The sequence below is a fragment of the Quercus suber genome, unplaced genomic scaffold, assembly GCF_002906115.3.
Source record: "Quercus suber isolate HL8 unplaced genomic scaffold, Cork oak 2.0 scaffold_157, whole genome shotgun sequence".
Classification (NCBI taxonomy): Eukaryota; Viridiplantae; Streptophyta; class Magnoliopsida; order Fagales; family Fagaceae; genus Quercus; species Quercus suber.
This window is the reverse complement of record NW_027069618.1, coordinates 1,232,786-1,255,464: the sequence shown is the minus strand read 5'-3', so window position 1 is coordinate 1,255,464 and position 22,679 is coordinate 1,232,786. Positions and strand designations below refer to the sequence as shown.

At 36.7% G+C, this 22,679-nt stretch overlaps 1 protein-coding gene and 1 non-coding gene across 2 annotated transcripts; one reads left to right on the top strand and one right to left on the bottom strand.

Annotated features, from left to right (window-relative positions):
• Positions 1-18,081: 18,081 nt before the first annotated feature.
• On the bottom strand, positions 18,082-18,188 carry LOC136069236 (small nucleolar RNA R71). Its single transcript, XR_010630472.1, has one exon. It is a non-coding gene; the product is annotated as a small nucleolar RNA R71 (small nucleolar RNA).
• A 532-nt stretch (positions 18,189-18,720) lies between these two features.
• On the top strand, positions 18,721-19,643 carry LOC136069224 (uncharacterized). The gene is made up of 2 exons (XM_065777508.1): positions 18,721-19,068; positions 19,182-19,643. Exons 1-2 carry the CDS (start codon positions 18,721-18,723, stop codon positions 19,641-19,643), a joined length of 810 nt encoding a protein of 269 aa, XP_065633580.1.
• Positions 19,644-22,679: the final 3,036 nt, after the last annotated feature.

Genomic DNA, 22,679 nt, shown 5'->3' with positions numbered 1-22,679 from the left:
CTAATTAGGGAAATGCCCCTCTTTTGAAAATCGATTTTCTCAAAATCGAGTTAGGCCCTATAGCGGCGTTTTTAAGAAGCCTATAATGACATTTTCAAGAACTACAGTGGCGTTTTGTAACTCAATTTATATGAAATCGAGTTATAGGTAAAAAAAAAATTAAAAAAAAAAATTTCCCATAACTCGATTTAATGGAAGTCGAGTTAAAAAATGTCACTATAGGTTCTAAAAACGTCACTATAGGTTCTTAAAAACGCCACTATAGGGCTCTAGAATTTTTTTTAATAACTCGATTTTGAGAAAATCAAGTTTCAAAAGAGGGGCATTTCCCTAATTAGTTTGAAAAATAGAGCAAAATGTTGCTTAGTTTGCCCAAAAAGGGCATTTAGCAATTTTGTCCCAACCAAAAAGATATCATTTGTCTATCATTTTAGAATCTTTATAATCATATAAAATTGTAATAAGAAAATTGAGTTATAAATAATTTATTTAACATAAAATATAATGATTTTGTTCTTGATTATAAACAAGTTATCAAGGATTGGTATTATTTCATAGTTTTGAACATAATTTGAGATTCGTAACATATGCATGCTAGATACTCTTTTCTATCATGTTTGATGTCACAAAAATTTAGAAATTGAAAAAAAAAAAAAATCCATGAAGAGATAAATTGAGAATAAGATGAAAGTTGGAAGGAAAATTGCTTTATGTGAAAATTGAGGATTGAGATTGACACTAGGGAAAAAGTCCAAGAGGGTGAGGGTATAGTGTTAAAAACTTCACTGATATATTTACCATGACCTAAAAAAGGTAAACATAGATAAATCCCAACCAGAGCATTCTTTAAGAAATTCATCCAAGTCCTCATACTCATAGACAAAGCCACTCTAGGTTGAGGCCCTAAACATTAAGCTACAAGCGAACCATCACATTTTTCTTTTTTAGAGGAAGGGACTTTTATGCTTAAATTGGAAAAATAAATAAATAAATGGCACCAAAAAAACCCACGCTGTGTGCTGAAAGAGATTTCAAATTCCAATAGCATAGTGGGCCAAACTGAATCTAGCAAGAAGTTTAATTAGCTGGTCAGTACAGTACAAGCCCAGAATCAGCCTCTATGAACGTAGAGCTTCCCAGGAAGCTGGGATTTGGATCCTCTCCATTTCCCTTTAAAATGGAGAGAGTCCATTTCATGGCCAGAATTGATTTGAAATAAATGAAAGGCTAGGATGTGCCACATCATTTAAAAAGATACTAACAAATGCTACTGTGAAGTTAACGGAGGATTCTGTCTAAATTATGGTTGAGCTTCCCGGAGAGTGTATTAAACTTATTTTTTAGGCTTGAATTGTGATTTTGACACCAAGCCATCTCAAGAAGTTACAGAATGAGAAGAGCAGAGTTTAGAAAAAGAAGATGAAGCAACATAAGCGTTGACGTCGACGAAGAACAGGAAGAGGAAGATGAAAAGACTTTTTTTCAAATTTCAAAGTAAAGCTACTCGACGCCAATGGCATAATTCTATATTTAGGTTGAGAGATGGTGATATCATTTTTGGTTTTCTACTGGACTATTACCGTTTACCAACGATTCTTTGAGGCGTCTAGCCCAAGCAATTTCAACAAGCTATACAGGGAGTAAACTGTGAAATGACAGCAGATATCAACATAGACTTAATCAGTGAGTTCATTCATATGAGATGGAGGTTGCTCCAAAACAGATAGCTCCACTTAAAGGCCTATGCTCAGACATTATACATGCATGCCTCCTCTTTTATTTTATTTTTATTTATCTAAGTTTTCCAAATTTAATTGGCAATGATGTTACAAGAGTTATGTAATCATGCTTAAATTTGGGTAGATTGCTATCATCCATTAATCATGCATATATCACTAAAATTCCTAAGGTGAAAATTCTACAAGTGATAAAGGAATTCAGAGACCTTTCAATTATGTGTAACGTTATCTATAAATTGATCTTATAAATTAAAAGGTCTTGGCCAATAGACTCAAGGTCTTGATCACATTTTTCGACACTCCTACTTAGTGGCTTTGCAAAAAAGAAGGTCGTCATTTGCAAAAAGAAGATGAGTTAGCCGTGAAACATTCCTACGTAAAGAATAACCTCAAATTTTCCCTGTTGCAGCAACTTGGGAAATAAGTCCATGTAGACCTTTAGTACACAAGAGAAATAGGAAAGGGGTGAAAGGGTCTCCTTGGCAGATACCTATAGAGGGATGGATCATACCCTTAGATTAATCATTTATAAGAATTGAGTAGGTGACTGTAGTAACACAAAGCATCATTAATTTGATCCACTGGCCACAGAACCCCAACTTCCTCATCACTGCTTTCAAATATACCCAATCCACTCTCATAGGCTTTGTTCACGTTTAGTTTAACAGCCATAAAGTCATCTTTCGCACTGTGGTTCTGCATACTATGTAAAGAATCAAAAGCAACTAAAATATTATCAGAGATAAGTCTGCTTTTTGTAAAAGCACTCTGGTGCTCTAATAATTTTAGGCATAATTATTTTGAGCCTATTAGTTAAAACCTTCAAAAAGATTTTATACAACAAATTACATAAATTGATGACATCGGTATTTAGAAACAAATTTAGGGCATTTAACCTTAAGAATTAAATTAACAAAATTATGGTTAAGATGTGGAGGCAAAGAAGTAGTGTTTAGGAATTGAAGAATAGACTGAGTGATATCATTCCCAATTAAATTCCAGTAATTTTGGAAAAATATAGGGGGCATGCCATCTAGACCTGGGGCTTTAAGAGGGGCCATTTGATTAATTGCTTTTTGAACCTCCCATGCCAAGAATTGTGTTGAGAGTTGGTCATTCATTTCTGCAGTAATGATACCATGGATAGGGCTGACTATTTCTTTAGGTTGTCGGATTGGTTCTAAGCAAAAAAGATTTAAATAATAGTTTAGGACAACTGCTGCCACATCTACGAAATTCAAGCACCATTGGCCTGATGAATCATAGATTTTGGAGATGGTATTCTTATGGCGTCTTTGAATTGCTCAGCTTTGGAATTCATAGAATTTTAATCTCCATGGGTAGCCCATAAGGATTTGGAATGTTGAGACCACATCTGCGTATCCTTATCTAGAAGGTTAGTAAGCTCAATCTTTCATTCTCGAACCAGAAAATTAATACCAGGGCATTGAGCTTCCTTCTCGGCCTCAGCAAGCTGTCTCTTTTTTGTCTCCACCTACCGCCTAATATTCCCAAAAAATTTTCAGCTCCACCTACTCAATTCCTTACTACATTTCTCAATCTTTAGATGGACAGCTCGCTTAGAAGGATCAAGACAGTCAGGCAACAACCAAATGGCTTTCACAGTCTTTGTACAGCCCTTGTTGGAGAGCCACATCTCCTCAAATCTAAATGATTTAGAAATACAGGGATGGTCTAAACCGTTTGGTATTATCCAAAGTGGACAATGATTAGAAGAGTTAGCATTGAGATGATGCTCCCTAGTTCTAGTGAATCTGAGAAACCAATCATTATTAGCAAAGGCCCAATCCAATCTTTCTCATACAAAATGACCATCTGCAAAGTGCTTTTGCCAAGTAAACTAGGGGCCTATAAATCCTAGATCCAGGAATTCACATTCATTAATGACATCTCTAAATAACTACATTTGAGACTGTCCTCTCATACTACCTCTCAAATTTTTAGAACTTTTGAGTAATTCGTTGAAATCCCCAATACAAATCCAAGGGAGAGACATCTAGTTGATGAGTTGGTGAAGTAAATTCCACGACTTAAACCACTTGTGATTAATAGGTTCCCCATAAAAACCAGTCAACCTCCATGCTTCCTCCTTCCCTTTGTTGACAATAGCATCAATGTGATTTTTTTAAGAAAGTATCAACATCACACTACAAAAAACGCAATTTTAAGTCGCGTTTTTGTAAAACATGGCTACAGGTTGGAGTTTCAGCCCCGTTTATGAAAAACGTGGCTCCAGGCTAGACTTTGAGCCGCGTTTATAAAAAACACGGCTCCAGGTTAGCCTTTGAGCCGCGTTTTCTAAAAAACGCAGCTATAGGCCTAGCCGTATAACCTCAAGCTGCGTTTTTTAAATGCGGCTTATCACCCTTTAGTGACGTTACCTATAGCCGCGTTTCTTGAAAACGCGGCATAGGTCCAACCTTATAAATATGTCACTGACCTTTAGCCGCATTTTCAAGGTCACCCTTTTGTGACGTTACCTATAGCCGCGTTTTTCGAAAATGCGGCTATAGGTCCAGCCGTGTAACCCGAAGCTGCATTTTTAAAACACGGCTTAGGTCACCCTTTAGTGACATGACCTATAGCCACGTTTTTAAAAATGCTGCTATATGTAACCAAAAAAAAAATTTTCAGCTTCCCACGTGCCCCCCCTTTCCCACCTACAACCCCACCTACCCCCACTTTCTTCTTTTCTTATTTCTTCTTCTTTCCTTTTTTTTTTTTTTTTCTCTCTTCATTCTAATTCACTTGCTCCTCCGTAAGGTACCTTCTTTCTTTCTTTCTTTCTTTTTCTTTTTTTTCTTACTTCCTGACATCTAGGTAACTCTCTTTCTTTTTTTCTTTTTTTTTTCTTTCTTCCTTCTTCACTAGGTAACATTTTTTTTTTTCCCTTTGTTTGTTTGGATCTGCTGCTTTATTTTTTCTTTCTTTCATGTTTTTCTTCATCTCAAGCACACTGATTTGTCAATAGGTCTAGTTTTTTTTTTTTGGTTATTTTACGTTTAGTTAGTAAGAAAATAGAGGAGATGCTATTGTGGATCTGTGCTTGAATTTGTGTTATTGTGTTGCTGATATTGTTATTACGTTTAAATGGGTTTGTGTTCTTATATTTTGGAGCACTTTGTGTTTGATTTTGAATTTCGGGGTTTGTGTTTGAATTTAAATTTTTTGGGTTTGTTTCTATTGTGAATATGTTGTGTTTGATTTCGAATTTTCTAGGTTTCTGTTTGATTTTGAATTTTTTGGGTGTGTTTGTATTGTGAGTATGGTGTTTTTGATTTTGAATTTTCTGGTTTGTATTTTATTTTGAATTTTTTGGATGTGTGATTAATTTTGAATTTTGAATTTTCTAGGGAAAAAAAAAAAAAAACCCAAATTTTTTTTTTTTTAGAAAAACCTATAGCCGCGTTTTAAACGTAGCTCAAAGTGGGCTGTAGCCGCATTTTTTAAAAACACAGTTATAGGCCCCAATATATCCTACCAGGTTAAAAACGCGGCTTCAGGTCTGACCTGTAGCCGCGTTTTGGAAAAACAAAGCAATAGGTGTGACCTATAGCCGCGCTTTTCAAAAACGCGGCCATAGGTTTATTGCTGTGGTACTTAGGCCAGGTTTGTAAACGCGGCTATAGGAAATGCAGCTCTATCCTATAGTCGCGTTTTTGGGGTCACGCGGCTATAGACCCAGATTTTTGTAGTTTCAACAACAATTGAATTCTTCCTGTATAAAGCTAAGCTACACCTTTGTTATTCATTTAAAAAAAAAATAGGTCTTTTTTTTTTTTTTTTTTTAAAAGAAATCCTTTCTTCATACACCTAAATTTTGGGTAAGAACAAGACAAAGGGATCTTTTGCTCGGACTAAAACACCAAGCTCCTTTTCTGTACATAGGTTCCCAAGCCCATGACAATAATAATGTTAGCTTTAATGTATTATATTTGCACATCATTTTTTGTTTAATGTTGTTAAGTTTGGTTTACATTTATAATCCACTAGGGAAAAAAAAAGGAGCTTTTACAAACATTGAATATTCCATAATGGGGTTGTTAGGTTTTTAGACCCCTCATCACAATATGTTTAACCTAATATTAAACTAAATTGATTAACAAGATTGTTATTCAAGATTAGGTTAAACACAAATAAACATAAAGCAAAAAATATAAAGAACACAAAGAACTGATGACCCAAGAAAACCAAACCGGTAAAAAACATGGAGAGAATTTGACCTAGCTATCCTCAAGGTGAAAGCAAATCCATTATAGAAAGAATTGAAGTTTACAAAAGGACTTAGACCACTAACATCCTAATGCTACTGCACGTAGAACATACTGATACGACCACGTGCAAACTCCAAATCCACGGGCTACTTCTTTCTTAGATCTACAGTAACCACAAGTTCTTCTACTTGTGACTTTGAGACTCCACTCAAAGGTTTTGTTGTTCCTTGAACGTTTTTTTATGTAGCAACTAAAACAACCATGAAGTTCTTGATGTGAATCTTGATCTTGATAGCTCTATGCGTGTGTTTTAAGGTGCAGACCTCTCAAATCTCACAAAAGAATCAACACACAACTCAACATAGACTTCTAAATCATAGCTAGAGTTTTTCCTTTTATACTAGGAGTAAAACACTTAACCCTACATGTCATATGGTCTTTGGCTGCGTTTGAAATTTTTGTAGAATTTTCTGGTCTGCGATTCTCGATCGATCGAGCCTTATTTTCGATCGATCGAGTCTTGCAATTTTACACAGTAAATTCCTGCAAAACACTCGATTCAAACTTACACTTAAACAAACTTTGAGCAAGCCTAAACCTAGACTTGTTGTTTTGATCATGGTTTGCCAATATATACAAAATGAAGTTCTAATACATTTAGTTCCTAAAGTCCTAGAACCTAACAGGTGTTAGTCCAACAATGTTGACACAGTAAATCTTGGGACCCAATTTATAAGTGAAAAAGGAATAGTATTTGTTATGTACCAACTTGTGCCTATGTGCCACATCTATATGGCGAATAACACATTTATTCAATTAAAAAGACACAATTTGAATACAAAGCCTTATCTCAAACCAAAAAGTAATAAATCTGCATACATATTAATTTGAATTTTTTTATTTTTCAAAAAAAAAAAATTAAACCTTTTATAAATTGCAATCTTTCTTTTTTTAATATTATTTTCTCTCTCTTGTGATAAGTTTGGATATTCGGTCTTATGATCTGCATTGCCATAATTCTTTGTAGACTAAAAAATGAAATTATTTCTTGCTGTTACAGCCATTATTTTTGTCTTTGATTCGATTATTTCTTTGCATTGAAATGCCCCTAGTAACTAGTAATAGTGTTGACATTGTAAATCTTGGCTTCCAATTTAGAAGTGTAAAAGGAATAACATTTGTCAACTTGAATATGATAATCTTTGAATCTGTTATGAGTTGACTTGTGCTTGATGTACATGTATATATGGGGAATGAAATATTTTTTTTTAATTAAAAAATAACCATTGTAGATACCATATTTTGTCTACCCTCAATTTGCATGTGGGCTCCAAAAACACTAAATTTTTTTTTTCCATGGAGCTGCGAAAACATCTAGATTAACATGGTACAACTCGTTTGGGCATCGGAGCATCCAAAGTGCCATTTTAGGCCAAAATGACCAAAATGCCCTTGGTCAATCCTGGGTTGATTGAATTTAAAAATTGGCCAAAATCATCCCAAAACAACATTTTTCATGCTTCTACATAAAACCCAAGCATACTCGGAGATTTTTGTCAACTTTGACTCGAGGTTGACTCCTAGAGGTACCAAAAACCCTAATTTTGATTCAACCATCAAAATGGGTTGACACCAGTGTCATTGTAAAGATTATTAAATGACCTTTTCAACGACTATTCATGGGTTAAAATCAAAGTTAAAACGGTTGAGATATCTTGAAAACTGTGCTAGGCATGTTAGCTCGCTTCTCGAGACCATAACTTTTGATCTAACTGTTAGATTTTTAATTTATTTAGTGTTATGAAAACTAGACATCCAATTCTTTCCAGTGACACCAAGAACTGCTCAATTAGAGTTCGGTAAGGCCTCAAAATATGCGATCGAAGTCAGAACCAAAAGGCTAGAGGAAAAGGACAAAATTGCTGACATCAGTAGTTTTCACCCAGCGGACACTAAAGGGCCACTAGCCCAACCCGGCACACCTTGAAGGTGCGTTGAGCTTTGGAAGTTTGCCAAGCCTCTATTTAACCCCCCTAGACCCTCAAATTTCAAAAAGAATGGATTTTGGGCATTTTGGAGCACTTTTTTGAGCATATTCTCTCTCTTTTCCTCTCTAAATCCTCTCTAAAACACATCAAAAAACCTTTAATTTCTTTATTTTCTCAACAATCAAGAGTTAGTGTTCTTGCACTCTTTTTCCTCTCCTTGGTCTTAGGACCTTGGATTTGAGGTTTTAAGGGTGTAGATGTAGCTTTTTAGCTACTATCTACACCCTTTGCTTTATCTTACTTTGTAATATGACTTATTGCTTCCCATAGTATATCTCTTGCTTTATCTTACTTTCTAGCATGTTTTATAGCTTTCCTAGCATGTCTCCTGGCTTCTTATCATGTTTTATTACTTTGATGATCTTGGCCTAGCCTTCTTGGGCTAAGATATGCCTAAATACTATGTTTGTGCTTAGATCCACATGTTTATGTGCTCCTTGCCATGTTTATGCCTAGATCTACTTGTTTATGTGCTCCTTGCCATTTTTATGCTTAGATCTATATCTTTGTGTGCTCCATGCCATGTTCATGCATCTAGATCTACATGTGGATTGCTATGCCATGTGCTTTTAAAGCCTTTTTATCTCTTGTTATGCCTTTTCTTGTGTTTTGGCCCTTTAGGTAGGGTGTAGATATATGTCTTTTGGTCTAGGCCTACATCTATACACTTAGGCCTATATCAAAGGGTTTGGATCATTTCCTTTATGTATGTGTATGCTTGCTTGCATCTATACTTTGTATCTATGTTTGCCTGTCTAGATCTAGGATTTGCCATGCTTTTTGCCCTTTGTGGACTTGTGCTTGCTGGTTTTTGGGGCCACTTGCTTGTATGGTTGCCTCTGTCCCTCTTGTGGCTTGTTTGGATATGAGTACTTGTGAGAACACATCCTTGTGATGTCATTTTGCTTGATGCATACTCTTTCTCTACTCTGTGCGATGTTATGCTTGCCTTGCTTGCTTTGTGCCACCTATTTGGCCTTCTTTGCTTCTTTGCATTTTTTGCATGTTTGCCTATAAGTTCATGCATGAGTCTATGTGTCATCCATGCTCCAATCTCATGGAACTATGGACACCTGATCCAAACCTTCATTTCTCCTCCTAAGACACCCTCTTTTCTTTAATAACATGTTCGTTTGCCCCTCACTTGGCTCTCTTTGATATTTTGTCCTTTAGCATGCTTTCCTTCCAATTATTTCTTTGTTTATATGCTGGCTCATTTCCTTTGTCACTGCATGTACATGCTCGGAGCATGGACACTTGGGCAAGGGTGTGACCTCCTAGGTGCAATCAACAAGCGTAAAGGATGTAAGCAAGAAAATGCAAGCCCACAAAGGGGAATGTTCAATAGATTATGAGGCCTAGCCTCCTCTAGTCGTGACATCTTTCTCTCTCTCTCTTTCTCTCTCTCTCTCTCTCTCTCTCTTAGCCTCTTCTCTAGAGCATATTTTAGGGTTCCCCTTCTCCTTGTACCCTTTATTTTTCTTGCTCCTTGCTTGGGCCACATTCCCTAGGTATGGCAATGTCTGTTTTACATTTCTTGTACCTTGCTAGGCCATACCCTTGGAACGTTGGCAATGTTTGTTTATTTTCTCATTGTGTGATAGCATTGTGCATGATGTATGTATATCTATATATTCTTGTATATAGATGATCGTGCACTTTGTATGATGGACTCTTATGGCTATATGAGCGACCCTCTTTAGCCATGAGTGCGCTTGACCTTGTAGTGTGGGTATGTGCCCAAGGCATTAGCTATAGGTGCACACTTATGCTATATTGTGTGCACAATCATCGTGGTGTGATTGTCCCGATCCATGTCACCAAGTGACATTGGTTTCCCTGTGTATGCGACATGCATTAATATGCTTGATGCTCTAAAGGGCTCCGACTCGTCCTAGCACGAGCATGTTGGCACGCGTTGTATACATAGGCATGAAACCCTGCATGAAACTTTGCTGTATTTTTGCCGTGAAAATAGGGCACCTCCATTGATGTATTCTCACAGTGAAAACTTGGTGAGAATAGTGTTTTGTGAGCTTTGATGCACTTGAGGCAAAGCGCTATTGGATTTCCACCATGAAAATAAGGCAAAATGCTAACGGATTTTTATTGTGGAAATTTGGCACCGATTCCAAAAACACAAGGGAAGTATCGATTGAGACCACACCCTTTACAAAACTAAATCTTAAAGCCCAATTCGATTAAAGCCCTGAAAGCCAATAGCTCGTTTTTAATTGCCAATGTCTTTAAATTAAGATTTTACCAAAACAAAGGACTGTTTACGGATAGGCATTGTGGGGTAGCTAACACTTTCCCCACATGTAACCAGACTTCAAAACTCAAGAATCAAGATTTTTTATCAACAGCATTAGATTAGGAAAAATGACCTTTTCTTAGCCTAGGATTGGTAATAAAATCAAATAAAGTAAGGTGACCAATCACACCTTAGAAAAAATACAATGATTGGTGGCGACTTCACTTACCTCTGGTAACTTAATTAAAATTGACTCCTTTTCCGGTCACACACCAGAGGTAAAACCCTCATCCACAACACCCAACTCTAGAGCTTGCACTTGTTCAAAGTGCGCGCAAGCATCACTGCGATAGGTGGTCGAAAGACTAGGGATACTTAGAGAGTTTAACCTTTAGAGCTTTTAATAAAATCTTAATCTTTGGACATTGGCTTTCAAAAACATTGAAATTGGCATTAGCCTTCGGCGCTTTCTTTTGAAAAATACTTTTACTATATCCTTAGTAAACTATTTTCAAAACTCAAAAATAATTTTCAAAAATTTTTTCAAATGGTTTTCCAAAAACTAGCTTTGAGGTATTTTTGTATGTGTGAAGCTTTCCTACTTTCCTTAGTATGCTTTATAGCTTTCCTTCACATGTGCGAACCTAGGGTAGTAAGATTTAATATATTCTACACTTTATCTATTCATATATCTGTTGTGCTTGGAAAGTCTTTCCCCATTCATTTCAAAATGCATGACATCACCTTTCATATTGGGTCGAACCTAGACTCAGCATTGAAGGCAAATACTGGATGCACATACCTTAGATAGTTATTGGGCACGAACTTGTAGGCACTTCTAGGTTCATGGGTGGACAAGAGTAATTGAAATGGACCCCCTTGATCCACTCTATCCCACAACTTCCATGAAGGGAAGGACTAGATGATCGAGGTCCCCCCTAAGAATAGGACCAACTTACTAGTTAAGCTGTGTCTCATATAATTGGCCTAGACTAAGTCAAAACCCTTAAGGACTAGCAAGAGCCAAAGCCGAGTGAACATCCAAGCCTAAGGTAGGATATCCTTCTTAGGATTGCTTTCAAAATGAGTCAAGGGGAAAGTGTACAGTTTTCGTTTGCAGGTTTGCCCTTTTCTCTTAGTCAAAGAGTTGTGATCTACTCTAGGTTCTATCCATCTTGCTTACACAGCATCTGTGATTAACCCCTAGGGAAAAGCAACCACGTTGCTAACACATTCGATCATACCCAAACCTTAAGTGTTTTAAACCCTACAAAGGCATGCATGCATACACTAATGGCTCTATCATGTAAATGTGTATCGATAAAATTTATGGCAAGCAGCCAGAACTTCACATCAAGGAGGACATTGCAAAGAGTCCAAGATCTTCTCTGAGAAGGCGAGCCCGTCCATAATGAAGCCTCTGCATTTTGTAAATTTGAATTTCCATATATTGTAAAAGGCCCACTATTGGATCCATTGTATATAGCCCACATTTTGGGAGCATTGTATAAAGCCAAAGTCCTATAAAGCATTGCTTTTATTTGTAATTTAAAAGAAAAAGGGACATCCTGCAATTTCAAGCATGATATGAAAGTTCCAGCTACTTGGCAAGCTTATGCATTAATTCCGAATTACTATAGAAACTCACCAGGATAAAAGCTTGCTCAAGTGGGTTTAAGCCAAATTTCTATAAATGATAGGAGCATGTCCTTAAGCATTTCGATTGCAAGGGAAAATTTCTCAAATGAAGGTATGATCTTTGCCTACTTTCATAACATTGAGAAACCTAGGAGAGACAGTCCCAAAAGGGTCCCTAACCCTACAAAAGCATGCATGCATCTTCTAATATCTTTCACCTAATTGTACAGATGATAAATTGGTGATAAGCAACCAGATCTTTCCATAGAGATAGGCAAGAGGCCAAGTTTTTCTTCAAAATTGCCAAAGGGATCAAGCATTGTTTTCCTCGTATTAAAGGCCTTTGTATCAAAATTTATCCTAGTCCAAGGATCATTGTGAATATTGTATCAGAAAGGAGCTTCGTATTTGCTTTGATTGTTGCAAAATCCTTTGCTATACAAATTGTGCCAAATTTTTCCCAAAAAGGACATGGTGTTGTACCTTAAAATTTTCATTGTGAAAAAGGGGTTCATCCCAAGATTTTTCAAAATCTAAGTGAATGTTTAGTCACTTGCCACAAAGAGATTATGTTAAATTTTGCATCACTTTAGAAACCCATTCAATGACAAGAAGTCCAAATCATGGAACTTCTCCCCCTTAATTGCAAAATGAAGTAGGAGAATGCTTAAAGCATTTGAGCTTAAAACTAACATGGGATTTGGTTCTTGTTTCCACCATGAAAATATCTCAACTGTAATCCTAACTCCTTGCTATCCCATTCTTTCTCAAGGTGTGAGGCAAAATGCAGGAAGTTCAAGGTCCTTACATCTCCAAGCTTGCACAAAAGAGATGTAGCAAGAATGAAGAGTGAGTAGAATATTGAACAGAATCAATGAACCATTTCAATTGAAAGCCAATGTTCTTTGGGGGATTGAAAATTCGGAACCAGTTTCTGTCATCTAGTTGCAAACCAAAGTCTTGGTTCATGTATGGTCTCTTCAAAATGATTTGGTCGGACTAGCTGCCACATGGCATTTGAAACTAGAATGGAATGAGTATGAATTGCTATTGAATGTTGGTACCATCGTTGTCTCAAAATTATGGTAGCTGCTTAACAATCCAGTTGATAGAAAATGGAAGACGATGATGGGGAAACTTTCAAAGGAAGTACTTAAAGATGAAAAGAGAAAGGGCAACCGAGTGCATTCTCTGGAACTAGAAAATGAGATGATCTAGACATTCCTAGAAATGTCTAAGGCTCTGGCCTACAAGAAGATCAATAGGGCCCAGGTCCATGGCTTTTGCCAATCTTATAACCCTAAGGGGATGAACCGAAGATAGTCTGAAGAGCAAGAAGCTTAGGGAGATGTCCTCTTATATGTCACACTTCAAGTGATAGACTAAAATGGCTATCAATGGCATAAACTCCTAAGGGTGCCTAACCCTCCTATTGCTTGTCAAGATGATTTCATGTCTAGTATGGATTCAACTATTCTCGACATTGAAGAATGGACTTTCAAAATTAGCCCTTTGGGAACACACATTGAAACTCACAAAGTCTCAACCAAGAGGTCACATCAAACTTAGGGGGTAAGAGATAGATGAATTAGGTTTAGCACGCGCCTAAACCAAGATAGTTTTTGTTGGGCTCCGTGCCTTTTAAGGAGAACTTTGTCAAGTCTTGTTAATCATAAGTTGAAGAGAAATGATCTAAGGAAAAGATCTGGGTTATTCATCTTAAAGGAATTTCCTTTTCAGTACTATTTTGAAAAAAACTATGGAACTTCCTTGACATTACTTCCAAGCATGGGAATTAAGACTCGATGGTGGGATCTCAAGATCAAGCTAATACGTAGCCAATCTTTACTTATAGTGCTTCTTAAAGAACCGGTTGCACTAGATTCTCAAGAAACCCTAAGAATAGGGAGGATGTTGAAGGTCAGCCAAGTCTAAATACTTTTGTGGGATCAAGATCTCCTTTGATAGGCCAAAAAATGTATTGACCCCTTGTGATGAATTAACCAAATAATCAGCCAAGTTAATTAATTAATTCGATTAACATGCAATACGCGAGGTAACACAAACAAATCACCAACGAAGTTAATATGCAGTAGAAAATAAAGTTGACACGGTGATTTGTTTACAAATAGGAAAAACCTCCAAGGCAAAAACCCTATTGAGTGATTTAAAGGTCACCACTCCCGAGAATCCATTATTATCACAACAAGTGGTTACAAGTAAAAGAATCTTAGTTCCTTATACCAACCTACAGTTGAACCCTTACCTCAATACCCAATTAGACTTATTCTGTAGTGATAGTCTCTCTTTTCAATGCACGACTCCAGTACGTGACTAACCAATCGATGCACGAATCCAAGTACGTGACTAACCACCAACTTAAGAAGGATGTTGGCTGCAAAGGTCTTCAGTTCATCAACACGACGAAGATCCTAAAGCTCCTTGGTTACAAAACCCTATGGCATACAAATGCAGCAGCTTCTTCAAGAGGAAGATACACTAGGACATATGTCTCCGGTCACAATATGCTTGTGAAAAACTTTTGCATTAAGTTGCATCATCTGTGTCGACCCTTAAAATAATTCTTATATATGTTTAGGGTTGTGAGAAAAGAAAGCCTAAACAAATATACATGGATTGGAGTGAAATCAGAACTAAAAATTTGATTTTCGTAAATCTCGATAGATAGCTTATCTATCGAGCAGCTATCGAGCATTGGGCTTACACAGTCTGTTAAACCTTGATAGATTATATCTGTTGAGCTAGCTATCGAGCTTTCAAATCTTGCACTTCTTCACCTGATTCTTGGACAGATTTGCATAGTTTTAACACTTAGACTTGAAACCTTATACCTTGAAGTATTAAACACATCCTAGATCTACCCAATTACAAGTAAAGTGCGTTTTGTCGAAGGATTAGCCAATTCTACATTGACATATATTCCTAACATGATTCACATATGTCTTCACATCCTTTAGAGAGAATGTATTGCTAGTGCTAGGCTCAGATAGACCAAGCAAGTCTTGGTTTGTCACCATTAAGAATCTTCAAGAGGCCATTTAGATGGACGAATAATCAGAAAAATGCCATATTAGGGCTGAATATTTCTCGATTCTTCTCCCGTGTAAAAAAAGGAGGAAGCTAATGGTCAGGAAAGCATCATGAATTCCTGTGCAAATCCCACATGGGACTATCTCCACGAGACTGATGGGTCATACATGTTCTTCAAATTCACCTCAGTTGAGGTCATGATAGAAACTTGTAGAACCATTTCTAAATACACAAACCATGAGTAGCTTATTCAAGAACTCACTCCAAGAGTTGAAGATTGAAATAAACCTACTTTAGGTTACCTTGTGGATGCAACATTTCGATTAATGAACGTGAGACACCTATATTGAACATGAGAATGGACAATTAAAAGGATGTATGAGGCCACTCTATTGGAGGAGGGCCTCGGTATATCCAATTTTGTCTGATCCTTTTAGGGCCAAGATTCCTAGCTAACATCTATTCTTTTGAATTTCCTTTTCAGAATTTGCTTCGACCTATCAAATATCAAGCAAGAGAAGCATAACTTGAGTTTTCTACTCCAATAATGTCCACTAATTTCCTTTGTGGAAGCTACCAAGGGTCCCAGATTCCCTATCTCAAACATGAGTAGTAGCCAATTCAATTAAGGCATTAAATGAGTAATTGGTGAGATCAGTGATCCATAAGATGTCCATAGGGACCGGAAGAAGGCCCAGCCTTCAGGTGCTCTCAATATGATATAGGGGCAGATTTTTAGTGGTCTCATTCCCATAAGACCACTAAAAATCAATCTTGTGTAGCCCTCACATTATCCACGAGGGCCAACTACCGCAAGTCTACAAGCAGAATTCAGCTAGAAGTTAGAGTCGATCAGAATAGCTTGCAAGCTTTTCTTTCAATGCATCCCAAAAGGGTAAAAGGAACTCAACATCCCTCAAGCAAGATCAACCAGCTCAAACTTGGTTCTCTTTAGCTTGCATTAATAGGTTTTTCCTTTGGGTCTTCCTCAGAAAAAGCTTTATTTCACCTTCAGGTAGTCTAGGTGGTTCCTGATGTGCATGAAATATATACAATAAAGTACTCATATATCTACATATTTAGCTTTACTTTTATGTTATTTTGTTATTGATTATATAATATCTTTGTTTTGCAGGTAACAAGGGCTTTACATTCAAATTGGGGCTAGGCCAATTAAATTCAAGTCCAATTGGAACAAGAAATCAAAGGAAATTTGCACCAAATCCAAGTCCAATTCGGATTAGGATTCCAGCCTGCACATCAGTTATTATTTTTGGCATAACTTTTGGTTCAGATATCCAATCGAGATGATTCAAGTTGGGCTGGAAATTTAACTTAAAGGGCTACAACTTTGTAGTTTACCAAAAGTCATAGTTCTGAATTTAAATAGGCCAAAATCGTCGGTTAAATGAAGCCTAAAAATCTGGGATTTTCTCCAAACGGGAATTCAACTTGTAATAGGATTCCTTGACATATTTAAAGGCTCTTTAGGGTAAAAAGAAGTGAGGAGAAACCTGAGAGGAAAAGGAGGCGCCACATAGAAGAATTTGCTTTTGGGAGTCTTTCAAAAGAGGAGTATCTGAGGACAAAGGCGAGAGCTTCATGTTGATCAACCAATTCGGATGAAAGACATAAGTTTTATTTGTTTTCTTTTCAATTTTATTATGAACTAAATTTTATTTTCTAGAGCATTGATGTAGTCTAGCAATGAACACACAATTTACTTTCTAAGTTATTTTATTTTTAATATTTCCATGATTGAGTGTTTAATTCTTATTATTAATGCTTACTATTTTTTACAAATTATAGTTTGATCAATTGAATTACAATGAGACCGAGAGGTGATTTTCTTATTCTTAATGCTTACTATTTTTTACAAATTATAGTTTGATCAATTGAATTACAATGAGACCGAGAGGTGATTTGTTATTTTAGTTCTAGAATTAAACACCATTAGTTGAGCGAAAGTAGAGACGCTTTACCGCGACTAGTGTGATTTTTCATAAAATTCAAAGTACGTAATAAGTCTCCAATTAACTAAATTCACATAGAGATATGGAATTATTAGTTGAAGATATTTTTGATATTATTCGAGACAAGATATTGAATACTTAAGGAATTTTCAATCATCAACGGGAGAGTATTAGAATTTAATAATTAGGAAGGATAAATTGTGTGGGATTTGTTAGGTGAAATCAATCGCTCTAGATCCATTCTTATCATATTTTTACACTATTAGATTTTTATGCTTTGTTAATTCTTTTTATTCGTAGATTTATTTTTATTAGTTTAATTTAATTCAGATAGTAGAACATTCCTTTTATTTTCGATTTTTCCAAATAGTAATTAATTTAGTGAATTTCAGTATTCAATAACATATTTAATCCTTGTGGGTTCAACATTCGTTTTCTAAAAACACTTTACTACTTGTTATGATTCTGTGCGCTTGCAAATTATTTTATGCGAACAAGTTTTTGGCACCGTTGCCAGGGATTAACTATTTGTTATTGATATTGATACTAGCTAGATATTTACTACTTTGGATTTTATTTTATTTATTCAAAAAAATAATAATTAGGTTATCTGAGGTTGTTTTCTTTCTTTTCAGGAATTAAAAGTGCATGCCCTGATCTAAACTATCAGAGCATACACTCTTTGATCTTGAAATTGAAAGAACCTTACGTCAACTTGAGAAACAAAAGAAGAAAGAGGCCAACACATCTCTATCTAAGATGGCCGATCAACAGCAAAAGGCGTTAAGAGATTATGCTATGCCCTCGGTAAATGGAGCTACATCGAGCATAAGGAGGCCAGCCATACAGGCCAATAATTTTGAGATCAAGCCGGCCATCATTCAGATGATACAACAGACTGTCCAGTTTGGGGGGCTGTCACAAGAGGATCCTAATGTCCATATTGCAAATTTCTTGGAAATTTGTGATTCTTTTAAACATAACGGAGTGACAGATGATGCGATTTGACTAAGACTTTTTCCCTTCTCACTTAGGGATAAAGCAAAAGTTTGGTTAAATTCTTTGCCACATGGCATCATTACTACATGGGAGGAGTTGGCACAAAAAGTTTTAGCAAAATATTTCCCCCTCACAAAGACAGCAAAGCTAAGGAATGATATCACTACGTTCATCCAATTTGAGGGTGAATCATTATATGAAGCATAGGAGAGGTACAAAGATTTATTGCGAAGGTGTCCTCATCATGGCCTTCCAACATGGCTTCAAGTGCAAACATTCTACAATGGTCTAGGAGCTACAAACAGGTCTATGGTTGATGCAGCAGCTAGTGGAGCTTTAATGAGTAAAACTCATGAGGCAGCCTATGAACTTCTAGAAGAATTGGCATCCAACAACTATCAATGGCCTACAGAAAGAGCAATGTCAAGAAAGACAGCTGGAGTTTTAGAACTTGATTCTATTACCTCATTGGCGACACAAATGGCAACTTTGTCTTAACAACTAGGTAAAATGAATGTTAATGCTATTCAAACTAATGTTGTTTGTGATGATTGTGTAGGAAATCATTCAAGTGTCGACTGCCAAGTGGGAAATCCTTTTGCCCAATCGAGTTATGGATAGACAAATTACGTGTCAAATTTTCAACGTCAAAATAATCCATACTCGAACACATACAATCCTGGATGAAGGAATCACCCCAACTTCTCATGGAGCAATAACCAAGGGCAGGCTAAACCACCTTAGCAATTTCCACAGCAAGAGAAGAAGCTGACACTTGAGGACATGTTCATGCAGTACATGCAGAAGACAAATGTGGCGATTCAAAACAACTCAGCTTCAATCCGCAATCTTGAGGTGCAAATCGATCAGCTCTCAAGCATGCTCACAGAGAGGACTACAGGAACTTTGCCAAGCAATACTGTCACCAATCTGAAAGAACATGTAAAGGCAATATCATTGAGAAGTGGACGAACATATGAGGAGCCAAAAGTAACAAATGCCAAACAAGATGAAGCTGTGGATAATGAGGAGTCAAAGATGAAGAAAGCCGAGTCAGAGATGAAAGAAGTGGAGCAAGCTAAGAAGACTAAGGAGAATGAAAGAGATTCAAAATCCAAAAAATCTAGGGAAGTTACTTTTGAGACTTATTCTCCTTCAATTATGATCCACCAATTCCTTTTCCACAAAGATTACAAAAAAACAATGTGGATGATCAGGTTTCTAAATTTCTAAATATATTTAAGCAATTGCATATTAATATTCCTCTCATTGAAGCTTTGGAACAAATGCCTAAATATGCTAAATTTTTGAAGGATATTATATCAAAGAAATGGAAATTGGAGGAGCATGAAACAGTAATGCTAACAGAGGAGAGTAGTGCAATCTTACAAAAGAAGCTGCTGCCTAAGCTGAAAGATCCAGGGAGTTTCACTATCCCTTGCACTATAGGAAAATCTTATTTTGATAGTTCTTTATGTGATTTAGGGGAAAGTATTAATCTAATGCCTCTCTCTATTTTTAGGAAATTGGGTCTTGGAGAAGTAAAGCCGACCATTATCTCTTTACAATTGGCAGATAGATCCATTAAATATCCAAGAGGAGTCATTGAGAATGTATTAGTAAAAGTTGACAAGTTCATCTTCCTAGCTGACTTCATTGTCCTTGATATGGATAAGGACGAGGAGATCCCTTTGATATTGGGTTGACCTTTCCTTGCGACGGGGAGAACCTTAATTGATGTCCAGCAAGGAAAACTTGTTTTGAGGGTCGGAGAGGATGAGGTCACTTTTAATGTATTTAAGTCTATGGAATTTGCTTCCGAGACACATTCTTGTTTTCAAATAAGTGACCGAGACATGATCATGGCCGATGAGACTTATGCAATTGATTTTCAAAAGTTACCACTTGAGGTATGTCTTACTCATTCTACACCTGTTAAATTCAATGATGAAGTGGTTAAAGAGTGTAAAAGATATTTGGAGGCTACACCACTCTTTCCTCTTTCAATGCAACCAAAAGTGGAAGACCTAAAATCATGTCAACCAACATCTCCACCAGAGGAACCACCTAAACTTGAGCTTAAACCGCTTCCATCAAAGTTAAGGTACACTTTCTTAGGTCAAGACTCTACTTTTCCAATTATTATTAACAGTTCTTTGAGTGATGTAGAGGAGGAAAAGTTGTTGAGAATCTTATGGGAACACAAAATAGCTTTGGGTTGGACCATCTCTTACATCAAAGGAATTAGTCCTTCAATTTGCACACACAAGATTTTAATGGAGGATAAATATAAGCCGATTGTCCAACCCCAGAGAAGATTGAATCCATCAATGAAAGAAGTGGTGCATAAAGAAGTGCTGAAGCTTTTAGATGCCGGAATTATTTATCCTATCTCGAACAGTGCATGGGTAAGTCCAGTACAAGTCGTACCAAAGAAAGGTGGAATATCTGTGATAAAAAATGATAATGATGAACTAATACCAACAAGGATGGTCACGGGATGGCGAATATGCATAGATTACAGAAGGCTTAATGATGCAACTCGGAAAGATCATTTTCCTTTACCTTTCATTGATCAAATGCTAGAAAGACTTGCAGGGCATGCTTACTACTGTTTTTTGGATGGATACTCTGGTTATAATCAAATAGCCATCGCACCTGAAGATCAAGAGAAGACCACTTTTACTTGTCCATATGGAACATTTGCATATAGGAGGATGCCTTTTGGCCTTTGCAATGTGCCAGCCACATTTCAAAGATGCAAGATGTCCATCTTCTCGAACATGGTGGAAAATTTTTTAGAAGTCTTCATGGATGACTTCTCTATCTTTGGATATTCTTTTGATAATTGTTTGTCTAACTTATCTTTAGTTTTGTAGAGATGCAAGGAGACAAATTTAGTGTTGAACTGGGAAAAATTCCATTTCATGGTAGAGGGGATAGTGCTAGGCCACCGAATTTCCTCTAAGGGAATTGAAGTTGACAGAGCAAAAATAGAAGTGATCAAAAAACTCCCACCACAAGCCAATGTGAAGGGCGTGAGAAGTTTCTTGGGACATGCTGGATTCTACCGATGGTTTATTAAGGATTTTTCCCAAATTACTAAACCTCTTTGCAATTTGTTGATTAAAGACACTCGATTTGAATTTTCTGATGAATGCTTGCATGCTTTTGAAACACTGAAAAATAAATTAATTTCAGCACCTATAATTGTGTCACTGGATTGTAATTTACCGTTTGAATTAATGTGTGATGCCAGTGATTATGCTATAGGGGTTGTTTTAGGGCAGAGAAAAGATAAAAATTTTCATGTTATTTATTATGCAAGTAGGACCTTAACAGAAGCTCAACTGAATTATGCCACTACTGAAAAAGAATTATTAGCAGTTGTTTTTGCTTTTGACAAATTTCGTTCTTACTTGATAGGTTCGAAGGTGATTGTCTACACCGATCACTCTGCTTTGAAGTACTTGCTTGCAAAGAAGGATGCTAAACCAAGATTGCTTCGATGGATTTTGCTTTTACAAGAATTCGTTTTGGAGATTAAGGACAAGAAGGGTACTGAAAATTTAGTGGCGGATCACTTGTCTCGGATGGAGCTTAAAGGTATGGATGATGAGCAGCAAGTTCAAATAAAATAAGCATTCTCAGATGAGCATTTGATGGCTATACAAGTTGTTCCATGGTACGCCGACATAGTCAATTACTTGGTGTCGCGAATTCTACCTCCTAGGATGACATATCAACAAAAGAAGAAGTTCTTCTCCGACTTGAAATATTATTTTTAGGAAGAACCTTTTTTATACCATCACTGTGCAGACTAGATAATCAGAAGATGTGTGCCCGAGGAGGAGATGGAGAACATACTCAGACATTGTCATTCATTGGAAGTTGGCGGCCACTTTGGTGGTGCAAAAATAGCGAGAAAAATTCTACAATCTGAGTTTTATTGGCCATCTATTTTTAAAGATGCATTTAAATTTGTTAATTTATGTGATCATTGTCAAAGAGTTGGAAATATTTCTAGGAAACATGAGATGCCTTTAAACAATATTTTAGTTATTGAATTATTTGATGTTTGGGGTATAGATTTCATGGGTCCTTTTCCATCCTCATATTCTAACAAATTTATTTTGGTGGCTATAGATTATTTCTCCAAATGGGTGGAAGCAATCGCCTTGCCAACTAATGATGCGAGAGTCGTTGTGAATTTTCTACGAAAGAATATCTTCTCCCGATTCGGCACTCCAAGGGCAATAATCAGTGATGGTGGAAAGCATTTTTGCAATCACCAATTTGAAGCACTACTGACTAAGTATGGAGTTACACATCATGTGGCAACACCATACCATCCTCAAATGAGTGGACAAGTCAAGGTATCTAATCGAGAGCTGAAGCATATATTGGAAAAGACCATGAATATCTCTTGTATAGATTGGGCAAGAAAGTTAGATGATGCTTTATGGGCCTATAGAACAGCATTCAAAACACCGATCGGGATGTCACCGTACCGACTCGTTTATGGAAAAGCATGCCATCTACCGGTGGAGCTAGAACACAGAGCCTATTGGGCGACAAGGATACTGAACTTTGATCTGCAAGCAGCTGGCGAGAAGAGAATATTGCAAATCAATGAGATGGATGAGTTCCGCAATGATGCTTATGAGAATGCTCGAATTTACAAAGATAAAACTAAGAGATGGCATGATAAGCATATTCTAAGTAGGGAATTCGAAGTTGGG